The sequence below is a fragment of the Palaemon carinicauda genome, chromosome 21, assembly GCF_036898095.1.
Source record: "Palaemon carinicauda isolate YSFRI2023 chromosome 21, ASM3689809v2, whole genome shotgun sequence".
Taxonomy (NCBI): Eukaryota; Metazoa; Arthropoda; class Malacostraca; order Decapoda; family Palaemonidae; genus Palaemon; species Palaemon carinicauda.
In genome coordinates, this window is record NC_090745.1 from 17,429,191 (window position 1) to 17,444,190 (window position 15,000).

Consider the following 15,000-nt stretch of genomic DNA (forward strand, 5'->3'; position numbering starts at 1 on the left):
ACATATAGGAATAAAAAAAAAAAAAAAAATTTTCTTTTCATTTAGTTTTACCAAATAATTATCAGCTCAAGCTTCAAAAAAAAAAAACAAAAAAAAAAAAAAAAAAAAAAAAAAAAAAAAAAAAAAAAAAAAAAAAAAAAACTGATGAGAATGAGAATATAAATAATATTTTTTCTGGATCTAAAGGTTTCATGAATAAGCTTACGCATCGGAAAAACTGATAATATCAATAGTAAAATCAGAAAACCTGATAAGAATAAAAATAGCAAAATTCAGAGAAACTGTTAAGAATATTAATAGGAAAAATCAGAAAAATTGATACGAATATAAACAGTAGAAACCAGAAAAACTGATAAGAATATACATAATAAAAATCAGAGAAACTGTTAAGAATACTAATAGGAAAAATCAGAAAGACTGTTAGGAATATTAATACGAAAAATCAGAAAAACTGATTAGAATATAAATAGGAAAATTCAGAGAAACTGATAAGAATATTAATAGGAAAATCAGAAAAACTGTTAAGAATATAAATAGTAAAAATCGGAGAAACTGTTAAGAATATTAATAGGAAAAATCAGAAAAACTGATAAAAATAAAAATAGTAAAAATCAGAAAAACTGTTAAGAATACTAATAGGAAAAATCAGAAAAACTGATAAAAATAAAAATAGTAAAAATCAGAAAAACTGTTAAGAATACTAATAGGAAAAATCAGAAAAATTGATAATATAAATAGTATAAATCAGAGAAACTGATAAGAATGTAAATAGTAAAAATCAGAAAAACCTGATAAGAATATAAACGTTAAAAATCAGAAAAACTGATAAGAATATACAGTAAAAATCAGAAAATATGGTAAAAATATATAGTAAAAAATTGAGAAAAACTGATAAGAATATAAATAATGAAAATTAGTTAAACTGATAAGAATATAAATAATAAAAACTAGAAAAATTTATAAGAATATAAATATAATAAAATCAGAAAAACTGATAAGAATATAAATAATAAAAATTAGAAAAACTGATAAGAATATAAACAGCAAAAAACCCGAGAAACTATTAATAATATAAATAATAAAAATGAGAAAAACTGTTAAGAATATAAATAATAAAAGTTTTTTTTCGGGACTTATAAGTTTAAGAAGTACAAACAGCTCACAAAATTACGTGATTGAGGAAAATATAGTTGGCTAGGTTACAAAACGAATATAGAAATAATAAAAAGAATCGGTAAATAATTATGGCCTTACGCATAAAAAAACAGATAAGAATATAAATAATAATAACAAATTTTGTGAAATAATTATCAGATTACGTATCAGAAAAACTGAAAAGACTATAAATTATAAAGAAAAAAATTATGGAAACAACAACAATTTTCGTGAAATAAATATCAGATTACGTATATATATATATATATATATATATATATATATATATATATATATATATATATATATATATATATATATATACATACACACACATAAGAATAAAAATATTAAACATTACGGGAAATTACCACCATCTTACGTATATAAAAAAAAACTGACAAGAACATATATAAAAGAATTGAAATTAAAAGTTTCCGGGGTACAAACAGCTAACAAAATTATTACCTGATCAAGGAAAATATAGTTGGCCCGGTTATAGAAGGCAATGCCGGCCTCGATACTCGGGGTGTCGAAGTTGGTGATCTTCTCCCTGAAGTCGTCCAGGCGAATCCTGAAGAGAATCTTGTTCTGGAAGAGTTCGTCGTCTATCCTGAACTTCGGCCACTTGAGGTCGTTGATGAGGGAGTTGGTGTAGGCGAAATGCTCGGAGAGGTTGCGTCGGATGACCGAGCCGTTAGTGAACAGGTAGAACGCTATCTCGGCCCTCTCGGATTGCAGGGCCTCGGTTACGTTGCCGAGGCCAGTGCTGATTTGGACCTGAAGCAAATGCCAAGTTACTCAGTGTGAGATTTTACTATGTCAGTTATCATGCTTTATACTAGTGTACGCAATCCGTCAAAAATTACGGTTAAATATATAGATAGATATGCACTCAAATAGTCCCCTCACCATGGTATAACTACTCCTTCTCACACTACCCGAGGGACGGGGAGAGCAGAGCGTGACCGGAATATTTATATATATATATATATATATATATATATATATATATATATATATATATATATATATATATATATATATATTATATATATATAAATATATACATATATATATATATATAAATATAAATATATATATATATATATATATATATATATATATAAACATATATATATATATATATATATATATATATATATATATATATATATATATATATATAGAGAGAGAGAGAGAGAGAGAGAGAGAGAGAGAGAGAGAGAGAGAGAGAGAGAGAGAGAGAGAGAGAGAGAGAGACTTATTCTTTAGCACATATGGGAGATATTATGCATATATAGTTTTAGACAAGATATCCAATCAATCATCTATTTCCATTTACACCCTGCTCTAGTTTTATACCGATAGGGCTCAAAATGTATGATTTTGACCACACTTGAGACAAATTAACTTGTGCCTATTTAACAATCTTAGAATACGACTTATGCAAATTAGTCGTCTCAATCATGAAGCCAGTTCTGTGTGTATATATATATATATATATATATATATATATATATATATATATATATATATATATATATATATATATACATATAATAATTACTCATCTATTTCTTTCTCCACACTCACCTGATCAATGGTCTCCTGCATGCCATGTTGGTACTCCAGGATGCTGACCATGTTGATGGAATTCTGAATGATGAGAGCCATGATGGGTACAAAGGGTAAGAGCAGCATCTGGATGAGATGAATCTGCTTTCCCTTCCCTGTGGTGGGATCCAGACCACAGATTCCAGTCTTGACCTAGAAAAAAAGTGGAAGACGATGGATTGACGAGCTAAGAAAATTTGCGGGTGTAAACTGATATAGAAAGATCATAAACTATACGAATGTTTCTGAGACTAATTTTTATGATTTTTGTCTAATTATTACTGTTCTTAGAATATTTTATTTTAATTGTTTATTACTTTTCTGTAGTTTACTTATTTCCTTATTTCTTTTTCTCACTGGGCTATTTTTCCCTATTGGGGTCATTGGGGCTTATAGATTCTTTCATTTCCAACTATGGTTATAGCTTAGCTAATAATATTAATAATAATAATAATAATAATAATAATAATAATAATAATAATAATAAAGAAATCTATTTTACTTTCTAGCTCTTTCTTACATATTATTTAATTCCAATAGAAGGGATAATCTTATTATTTATTTGTACAACAGTAAGGCGGACTCAATACTTTTCAAAGCCTTCTGAACAGACTTCAAAACTGATATAAATATTATTTTGATATAGTGAATCGATACGGAAAAAAAAAAAAATTCAAATGAGTATATTTAATCAAATTATTCTTAAATTATAAAATTTTGATTTATATCAGAAAGTAAAAAAAAAAAAAAAGAAATATTGAACTTACCTCAACCATCTTATTTTCATCCTCGCTATCGATGGAAACCAGAGAGGGCCTTTTGGGCATCGGAGGTAAGTCGAGGTCCTTCTCCTTCTTAGTAACTCCCCCTCCTCCTCCTCCTCCACCACCTCCTCCTCCTCCCCCTCCTGCAGCAGCCTCCGCTGCATGTTCAGGCGCCACCTTTCTCTCTCCCACGCTCTTCATGCTTAGCTCATAAAAGCTAAATGGTGTGATATACCAGGGATATTTGGTATTGGCCAGTGTGGGGGACTCGTCGAAACTCGATGGATGTGTGAAAAAAGCTAATTACGATAAATAAAAAAGAAGATTAATTCGAATGAAGGAAAATAAGGGGGTAATGTAAGTCTTTCTTACATGAGAGATGATCGGGGAGGGGCACCTGACCTAAATTGTTTCTTTCCTGTTGGTTCTTTAGGGCGTCCTACACACGCGAGGGGAAAGTGACCCTCTGAGCCTACATCGAGCGGGCTTCAGCACTCGTTCTTAGGGAAAATAAATAACTAAAAAAAAAAAAGGCTAAGTTGGCAGTTCTCCCTTCGACAAGACAGACATTCCTCTGTTTCTCAGTCCGCGGTAAATGGTTTCCCCCTAAAAAAAGTTATCAAACCCCTTCGGAGGCGTCGTCCTTGGAGGGACCTACAGGAGGGGGGTGGTTCAGAGGCCGAGGCTGGATATGGTGGCACCTGGACAAGGATGTCTCAGTGGCGTCAGGAGCGAGCAGCGGAGGACAACAGGCACTGAAGGAGCGGCTGACCAATTCAGTGCGCATGCGCAGGCTTTACGAGGCTCGCGCAGGGCGACACATCGGCCGTCATCGATTGTTTGTTGCTAATGGGCATTGATCAGGGCATTAAGGTCCCTTATCGGAAATATATTTATCAGGTATTCTCGTTTTCTTGGGATCGCTTCATAACTAAATCTAAATTAATACAAAATAAAGCGAAGGATATGTACAAGAATTCTCATTAAAATGTAAATAAAAAAGTAATCCTTATTCTAAAGTTTAAGAATTCCCTCACATAACTATCTCTTAATTAACGTGACCCCATTCACAAAGTAAAATAAGTAAAAAAAAAAAAGAAGAAAAAAAAAAAAGAAAAAAAAATACCCAAAGCGTTCTTTGGGATATAAAGGATATGACATTTGGACTTTAGGGAATACAGCATTAAAATCATATACTCTTTATTTGATTTACTAAAAACAATTGTTGACTTCCTATAAATCAATGAAAACTAGTTTTTCGATTTTCTATATATCTAAAAACTCCCTAGATCCACAACCCAAAAGGAATATGATAATTTTATTCCTTAAGTGGATCCTATATCATGTAAATTGACCAAATATACAAAGTCAAAGCTAACGCAAACTGCAGAATAAAACGAAAAATTACATATATATATATATATATATATATATATATATATATATATATATATGTATGTAAGTAAGTGTATATATACATATACATATATATATATATATATATATATATATATATATAGTATATATAATATATATATGTATATATATATATATATATATATATATATATATATATATATATATATATATATATATATATATATTACTAGCTAAGCTACAGCCCTAGTTGGAAAAGCAGGATGCTATAAGCACAAGGGCTTCAACAGGGAAAAATAGCTCAGTGAGGTAAGGAACTAATGAAATAAATAAAGTATATGAGATGTTATGAACAATTAAAATTAAATATTTTAAGAACAGTAACAACATTAAAACAGATCTTTCATATATACATTATAAAAATACTAATGTCAACCAGTTCAACATAGAAGCATTTGCTGCAAGTTTGAACATATGAAGTTCCACCGTTTTATCAACCCCATTAGGAAGATCATTCCACACCTTGGTCACACCTGGAATAAAACTTCTAGAATACTGTGTAAAATTGAGCCTCATGGCGGAGAAGGCATGAATATTAGGATTAACTGCATACCTAGTATTACGAACAGGATGGTACAGTCCGGGAAGATCTGAATGTAAAGGATGGTCAAAATTATGAAAAATCTTATGTAATAAGCATAAAGACCTAACTGGACAACAGTGCCAGAGATTGATATCTAGATCAGGATTAAGAAATTTAATATTCGAAGTCTAAGGCAGTACAGCAAAATTCCATTAATATTAAGAGTCTTTCCATGTTGTCAGGAAAATTGCCTCAAATCTACAGTAATAAGAAATAAAATTCCTTTGTACCAAGCAAAGAGACAATCTAGCGCCTCGTCGTTTTCATGTGAAACGAGTAATACATACTAACTCAAAAAGTACAGTAAATTGCGACAACAATGAAACTTCCTTATCATGATAAAGATGATGGGATATGGCCAAACCTGAAATTGGTAAAGTGGTTTTTTATATAATAGTATAGTATTCCACTATCAATATTTTCCTGACTCCATAATGCATTGCTGCTCGTGGTATGCAAGCGCCTTATGCTCGGGAAAATTTCCGGTGAGGTTCTCTCTCTCTCTCTCTCTCTCTCTCTCTCTCTCTCTCTCTCTCTCTCTCTCTCTCTCTCTCTCTCTCTCTGAAGTATGGTATATGTGGCAAAAAGGCCATCCCAAATAGCAGTGCTTGGAAATAAGTACCAAACTGAATGGCAGTTATTACCCCTCTTCTAAACCAATAACCATCACTTTAAGACCTCCGACATGTATAACTAAACATGATGAATAGACTAGTAATAGATACAGGCACGTAATATGCAAAATATCTAAGAATGTATACGATAAACTATTCTTGCAGGTCTTGTAGTGCATAGGGTTCCCTTTGTAATAGGACTAGGAAACAACCCTTAAAGTAAAGTAAAGTAAGATAAATTTGGAAGCTAAAGACTAGGGTCACAAGAGCTCCTACCACAATAGGCATGAAATAGTTCTCTGCCAACCTAACAAGTTCATACCTATGCTTTTTTCCTTATCCTTTGACCAAATAGATTTTTTACGAGGCAATAGAGGTAGTGTATTCATTCCCAATCTTTAGAAAATTTGGATACATGAAATGTTCTTGTTCTAACCTAAAATTGAAACCCCTCAGGCTTAATCTCCTGGGAAACTCGAAATCCAATCCAAGAGTCAAAATATAAGCGGAGCTACAACTCCATTTCCTGCAATATTAATCTAAAAATGTCAACAAATACACACAATGAAATGTCCTAAAGAATCCATTTTCTTACGACCGATAGTAGCAAAGGCTGTTCACATCCAATGCCATGAAGTCCAGGCAAACGCTCAACAGCAAAGGCTGGGAATCATGAGACGATCATACGAAAAAAAGTACTAAGAAATCAAGACACTCCAACAGACCTTTGATCCAGCATTGACAGAGAACGAAATGAACAATGGTACAGTGCTGGATCGAACCTATAAATCTAGTCCAAAAGTAAACTAAAGCACAGCAGTAACCTCAAAATAATCAGAAAATAGAATTCTAGGACTTTCTCCCGTAAAACAAAGGTCCACACCAAGCGTAAGGGGCCAGTGACTTCAATAAGACCTGATATTGACACTGTTAAGAATTTAGCCTCAAAGGAAGATGTAGGATAACCATACCACACACTAGGCCCCTTAAGACCCTTCCCTAAAAGGAACCAGTGAAGAACTTATACTAATCGAACTGCAAGTGCTATTAGCCCCTTGAAAAGTTACCACTTCCTAAGAATGATGATATGTCTTTTAAAAGACACCATTTTCTAACCACAGTGGCAACCCAGCTAAGATCAAAGAAAATAAATCATGCAACATCAATACCCAGAAACTGGAAACTATTATCAATGCAAGTTAAATACAAATTAAACAAAATGTAAAGGTAAAGTGTGAACTGAGATTATCTCTTTCTAACCGTATAACCTTCTCCCTTGATAATACGATTTAATTCTGTCTACATCTCAATACTATTGTCATCCTGAATAATGATTTTCAATAACATTATCCTGAGTAATATTGTCCTCAGGTCCTCTATAACCTGAATATATAGTCTCCTCATATATATATATATATATATATATATATATATATATATATATATATATATATATATATATATATATATATATATATATATATATATATACTGTATCAGATTTACACCACTTTCCTCTCTTGGTCATTATATTTTCTGTATATGTTTTCTATCTGTTTCCATAACCTGAGCACTGGCTGGAATTGAGTAAAAGGACATTGAAGTGATAATGCAAGATTGTAAACCATGGGAATAACTGATTATGACCTTAAACAGATTTCATATATCTGGCAAATTTCCCCTGTTGATGGACGGGAATATCTCTTACTTACCTTCACCATGCGATTCCACCTCAATTTTCTCTTTTGCTTTTCTGTCTGACACTGTTTTAGCAACACCTGAAAAGACAAGAGATTAAAACGCCTTATACATTTGGTTATGAGAACCCATAATTGTAGATAAAGTATAGGAATCTCATCATTATCATCATTATTATTATTATTATTATTATTATTATTATTATTATTATTAGCTAAGCTACAACCATAGTTGGAAAAGCAGGATTCTATAAGCCCAAGGGCTCCAACAGGAAAAATAGCCTAGTGAGGAAAAAAAATAGGGAAAAATATAAAACAGTGTGCCTAAGTGTACCCACAACGAATAAATTCTAACCCCCCGCAGTAAAAGACAATGGTAAAGAGGCATTTTTAACAAATGCTACAAAACAGAAAGCTTAGAAACAAAAATTACTCTAAATATAGTCAACCACTCGGATATCTTAAACTTATCTGAATATTTGAATGGAACATATTGTGATTACGGCCAACCATTAGTATTGGTTTTACTAGATCAACCACCTTGTCACTAACTACACATTAGTTCATTTATGCCTTGGTTTTACTCCAGTTTTACCTCATACTCCACTACTACATCTGTTTGGTTTTTCCAAGGCTAATAGAGTCAACATGAAAAGAAAAAAAAAGATAAAAATAATTTTAGCAGGATGTGCATCATATGTAATACATTGCTAAATTACTGTGAGAATAACCTGTGTCACAAGCAAATTTTCAGCAACCTTATCCAGTGAAAAAAGTTGTACAAGCATAAACTCGTACAAAATGGAGCGACAATTATGCTGTTCTTCTCTTGAAAAATGCTATGGAAATCATGTGCATTATCTCTAAAATTCTAGAACTATGACTTTTAACAGTTAGATAAGTCCACTGCAGCCCTGATTTCTACCTTTGGGAATCTTGTTAGACCTAAAAGGAAGTCTAAGATCTCAATAGTTTCTGATTTACATACTGGATATCAGGAAGCAAAAGTCTATGTCTATTTTTAAACAGCAACTTTAGAGAGTATCAGAGTGGATTGTCGATTTAGAGAATTTGGGCTATATAACCAGGCGCTCTTGTCTGTGAAGCCACTGACCACCCAAGTGGAGAAACACCTAAAGTAAAACCTGAGAGGTTGGACAAGATGGAACAAAGAAGACAGGAATAGGTATAGACGTTCATAAAACAAGTGCAACTAGGAGGCTAAGGACCACTGCAAAGACCCTGAAGGAGGGAGAATGGATGATAGCCAGTAATTATTTCCCCGGAACTCACGCAGTGCTTTGAACAGGCACAGGGCAGCATTTTCTCTCAGAAAGAATCATGTACTTCAACACTGGGCTTTTTCTTTTAGCAACACAGAATCTTTATCTTGAATTATTTCAATACTATTTATTTTTACTTGGCAGGGTTTTACGTTTGCTCAAGTAGTTATCATAACTTTTAATGTAATTATAATACTTAAACTGCATGCATAGCTGTAAAAGCAGACTGATATAAGTCCTAGGGCCCAGACAAGGAAAGCACCCTAATCCGGTTAAAGATACAGATGAATATATTTAATAGAAATAACAAAATTATAACAATATAAACATAACTATATACAGAGAGAAGGCAGTAATGATGACTTTGAAAATAAAGATAAAAACGATGATTAGGATAAAAATAAGGAAAGGCCAAACCCTATGTGCATCACCAAACATCATTTGCATTTTCAAGACCTGCCCAATACATAATTTGAAGTATAAACACGAGGAAGAACAGATTAACAAGGAAGTTAATATGATATGGTAGAGAGGATATGACACTCCCTGGGACAAGAGGAGATTGGTTGTATTTCGGAGTTTGCTCCTAAAAGAGCTGCTTACCATTGCTGAAGTCTTTTCTACCCATACCATTTGATAAAAAAAAAAAAAAAAAAACCCTGAACAGTTACAGTGGCTAACCACTACAGAGAGTGTAAGGTGTAGTATGCTTAGTGTTATCAAGTGTGTGAAGAAAGATGAGAATGTGTATGCAAAGAAATTCATTTACCTAGAGCTGGATCTAACAACAAAGTGCCTCATCAGTCCTTATAGGATCCTATGCCTCTCTTGTGGTAGTATCACAAGAGGCTGGTGGCTTGTCCAATCTACTACTTCAGAAGTTGATTAGACATTTAGACAGAATGTTAATGTTAGATATGAACTACTAGTGTGTGTGACCTGTCAAAAATGACGGCTTCATATTTAGATAGATATGCACTCACACGTAACCCCCTCTCACTAGGGAATGACTATTCCCTCTCCCCCTACCCAACAGACTGGAAGAGGTGAGCGTGAACATATTATATTATATTATATATATATATATATATATATATATATATATATATATATATATATATATATATATACTTCCTCCTTATTATATTAGGGATATAATAGCTATTCTAGAATGTTTTTATACTCGAGTAAATGAAAAATTGCTTCCATTAGAGCACACATTTTCGTAAAATTTTATATAATATATCCCTCGTCATGGTTATTATGTTGTTTTCCATAGTCAATGTATGAAACATATTGCTGAAAGGGCACGTAAACATAATTAAACTACCGAAGTTTGTATATATTTATCTACATCAATCACAAACGTTCCGTCTCTCATATTCATAACTGTAAATTCATAATTTCTTTCAATCTACATTTCCTAACCTCAAAGGTTCTAAAACTTAACCTTTCATAAACTTTCGTGAGCTATCAGACAATTCTTCTTCTCTCAGGGGTCAACTACTGCACTGTAATTGTTCAGTGGCTACTTTCCTCTTGACAAGGGTAGAAGGGACTCTTTAGGTATGGTAATCAGCTCTTCTAGGAGAACGACACACCAAAATCAAACCATTGTTCTCTATTCTTGGGTATTGTCATAGCCTCTGTATCATGGCCTTCCACTGTCTTGGATTAGAGTTCTCTTGCTTGAGGGTACTCTTGGGCACACTATTCTATCTAATTTTTATTCCTCTCGTTTTTTTGGGAAGTTATTATCGTTTATATATGAAAAACCTAATTTAATGTTGTTACTGTACTTAAAATATTTTATTTTGATTGTTTATTTCTGTCCTTGTTTCCTTTCCTCACTGGGCTACTTTTCCCGGTTGGAGCCCTCGGGCTTATAGCATCTTGCTTTTCCAAGTAGGGTTATAGCTTAGGTTGTAATAATTAAAATAATAATCAAATAAATAATAATAATATTAATAACAATAATAATAATAATAATAATAATAGTAATAATGAAGTCCCCCACCATCACTCATCCGCAATAGCCAGCGTGGTGATGAAATGGCCGAATCCAGATATGAATAAGGATACGTCTGAGGCCTTCGTCCTGCAGTGGACTACAAATGGACGCAACTGTTGAAATTGTTGTTGTTGTTGTTATGTGCCATTTTATCACAACAAGGATCTTAAATGTTACTGCTTCTTAAGATGTTTTGAAGTTATTTTGAAAGTTCTCTGAGCTATATTTTCTTCTTATTTATTATCTGCTCAGCTTCTTGAACGATCAGTAACGTAAAGCGACACTGGGCCTGGTAAGCAATAGGATGGGTCACAACAGAAAGCTGGTATGTAAGGCCTTTGGATATGCATGAGACATGCCCAAGGAAATCTCATTCTACATGGATAGATACTGTATATATATGCGCGCGCGCACACACACACACAAACATATATATATATATATATATATATATATATATATATATATATATATATATATATATATATATATATATATATATATATGCATGTATATTTGTAAATATAATATATACTGTATATGCTCATTTTATCACTAACAATTGTGATTTACAATTTTCCAAATAAGCCACAAATACCCTTTAATGTCGAATTTTTCCCGCCATGGGACCTCGGACCCATATGGTATTGGAGGCTTATTTGAAATATATACATATAGCTACATACATACATACATACATACATGCGTACATACACAAACACACACACACACACACACACACACATATATATATATATATATATATATATATATATATATATATATATATATATATATCGAGAGATTTCCTGTAATATAAACAACCGTCCTTCCTCGAGCTTTGAACAGAACCACGACATGCAACATGCTTCGCCAAATCATATATCCACAAGATCAATATCCCTATGAAACCGATCAACTACACAGCAAGAGTACTTCCTGTATGCATCAATGCTGGTGACCCCATCGCCAAAGATTGACCCGAAAAAAAAAAAAAAATCTTAAACCTGAATTCTAATCGAAGTATCCCGGACTGGTCACTCCATAGAAAGAATGCATATCTCTCTGGCCATTAAACGAAAACTCAATAACCCTTAACCCTCTCTATTGACATATCGGACCAATCTCCGGCGCCATGACAACGCCGTCCGGCCAAAGGGACGGCTCATCTTCAGACGTTGCTTGGCCTATACGGTCATCTACGCGGGGCAATGATTTTTTTTTTTTTTTTTGGGGGGGGGGGAGATCAATGATTCCGTTTGTCATTTGAAAGCGTTGAGAGGTCATGCTTTCTATTTAGTTATTTATTAAGGTATATGAATGTTAGCTTGATATAAAAAATAATGATTCTTGTGAGGTAATTTCAGGATAATTAGTTAAAACAAGACAATAGGATAATGCTGGTTCAAGACATTCATCAGTCACAATTTTGAAAGTTTATGGAGAATATTCTGTTGGCCTCAATATTTCCCCTTCATAATCTAAACACTGAAGAATGCACATTACATGAATATATATATATATATATATATATATATATATATATATATATATATATATATATATATATATATATATATATATATATATATCAACCACGAATGGGATTGATTCGTCTTTGCTCAGTGGATACATATTCCCAAGGTTAAAATTCGATATTAAATTCCAATCGTGATTGATATTTACATCTATCAAAGTCACGTATTTTAGTAATAAATAATTATATATATATATATATATATATATATATATATATATATATATATATATATATATATATATACACACACAAGCAGTGTAAAACCGTTTCCCCTAATAGGGATGTCTTCAAAGAGCACCTCAAGTCACTGGCATATTCATCCTTAAGTAATATAATGTGCATGGAACTTTTTTTTCAGGAAAATTTCATTACAATATTATATTGCAGAAATGAAGGTGCATAGGCAATAAAGGTACAAATGACAAAGAAGTTAATACAAATACAACATAAAACGTTTTGCATACCTTCACAAAAACTTCATCAGTAGCGTGTCATACCCACTGAGACACTGCTTCATTCACTTCTATCTTGCACACATTCTTTGATATCAAGGAACAAGAATGCGTGCATGATAAGAGGTGAATGAAACATCGTGTCCGGGGGGTTTAACACGCTACTGATGAAGCTTCTGTGTAGGTTTACGAAATGCCTACTGTTGTATTCTAATAACTTTCCTGTCATTTGGACCAGTATGCCTCTACGGCCTACGCTTTTATTTCTGCAATCAGGGATGTAGCAAAGATTACCTCGAGAACATTCTTACAAAAAAATGATCAAACTTCTACAAATGAAGTTCTTTCTTGCTATTTCTAATAACCTTAACCTTCAACTGGTTTTAATTGGTTAGCTTTCGGTGAAACTGGTGATACCCATTAACATCCTTCATGATTTGTTAATATCACTTCTATTTTTTTGGTCATTTTAGTATTGGGTTTGAATGATCATTTCTAATTATACAATCTTCAATTTCCAAAAGATATTTGGAGGAAGTGAAATGACTTGTTAAACTTCTTTATCAATGTTGACAAAATTGATTTAATAAATCCTTTATTCTATGAATGTAATTGACATATGCAATTATAATACATAACCAACATACACGTTATTTCATATTGAACTCTGCCATGCTATAGTAAATGCCAACTTGCAAAAAATATTTTTAATCTTGCTGGAAACTGTTTATCGCAAATTCAACGGAAATAAAGTAACGATTTAAATTGCTGGAAGATTTTGGAAACGCTTTATTACATTTGAAAACCTAGAAAATATCCTTCTAATCCATCCCAGAACGCCGTAATTACCAATACCAATCACATCTCGATGCCGAGAGCGACTGGCATCCCAATCAACCGGGTTAAAAGCCGGGCCGTGATTGGTCGCCCGGGGGAGTGACGTCAGGGCTGCGCGGTTTCGTGCCAGGAGCTTATTGCTTCCTTCCCTACCAGAGGCTTTGGATCGGCTTCCCTCACCTCTTACTACGGTCTCCCTGCCCAACTCTTCCCGCCCTTGGAAGGATGCTGGGGATGCTGGTGGCCTGACGAAGGAACGGTGTCCCAAAAAAAGGCCACGACGCTGAGGAAGCTCTGAGGAAGATGGGCGGAGGTACGCAGAAGGGAGATTCGGAGAGGCGATCCTCGGTTCTGTCCCTAGACTCCGAAGATGAGAATAAATTGGTGGAGGTGAGAGAGAGCTGTCTTTTTCTTATTACGAAATTACTAATTAGGTGTCTTGATTCGTTATATATATATGGGGTTTGTAATAGTGGTTTCGTTATATAAATGTGGTCACTAAAGGAACGTTTCTGAAGTCGAAGTACAGTTAACTGAAGTTTTTATCAAAAACTACGCGTGTGTGACACAAGGTTAGGTTGTTTTTCAGAGTAAATTAAAAAAGAGAGAATCTTACACATATTGATGCTTATTCATCTTTTCAATAAATGGCCAAAAACAATTTGGAAGACTTACTATATTCTTGATAATATTCATTAGTAATTCTCACTTTGAAATTCCTCTAACCCATAAAGACTGCAATTGATTAATCTTGAATTTTCTGGCAACCTGACAACAAAGGTCATTGACGCCAATATCCTTTACTATAAATAAAGATTAAAAGAGAATTCAATTCAAAGCCTTGTAAACGAGGATGTCTTTTTTTAAAGTTAAATAGTTTTCAGAAGACCTACTTCTGAAATCAATCTTAAAAACACTGCTATGCGAGCTAAAGATCCTAGTTGCGAGTCTATTAATGAATCACGTATACTTATCTAAAAGAAAATATAAGTATCGTGTATCAAAAATCT

The 15,000-nt window shown here is 33.0% G+C and overlaps 2 protein-coding genes across 5 annotated transcripts in view; one reads left to right on the top strand and one right to left on the bottom strand.

The window, feature by feature from the left end:
- LOC137615193 (uncharacterized) overlaps positions 1-15,000 on the bottom strand; it is a 190,791-nt gene that overhangs the window by 76,318 nt on the left and 99,473 nt on the right. The window contains exons 3-6 of one of the 2 annotated variants that reach the window (XM_068344839.1): positions 7,883-7,948; positions 3,540-3,835; positions 2,752-2,925; positions 1,624-1,935 (exon numbers count right to left, since the gene is read on the bottom strand). In XM_068344839.1, coding sequence (XP_068200940.1) covers positions 1,624-1,935; positions 2,752-2,925; positions 3,540-3,835; positions 7,883-7,948 — 848 coding nt within the window. The remainder of the gene's footprint in view (positions 1-1,623; positions 1,936-2,751; positions 2,926-3,539; positions 3,836-7,882; positions 7,949-15,000) is intronic. The other variant, XM_068344840.1, reaches the window with a different exon arrangement.
- Positions 14,107-15,000, top strand: part of LOC137615191 (uncharacterized) — a 32,262-nt gene continuing 31,368 nt past the window's right edge. For 2 of the 3 annotated variants that reach the window (XM_068344835.1, XM_068344836.1), the window contains exon 1: positions 14,107-14,380. In XM_068344835.1, the coding sequence (XP_068200936.1) occupies positions 14,294-14,380 (87 nt within the window). In that variant the 5' untranslated portion in view covers positions 14,107-14,293. The remainder of the gene's footprint in view (positions 14,381-15,000) is intronic. The other variant, XM_068344837.1, reaches the window with a different exon arrangement.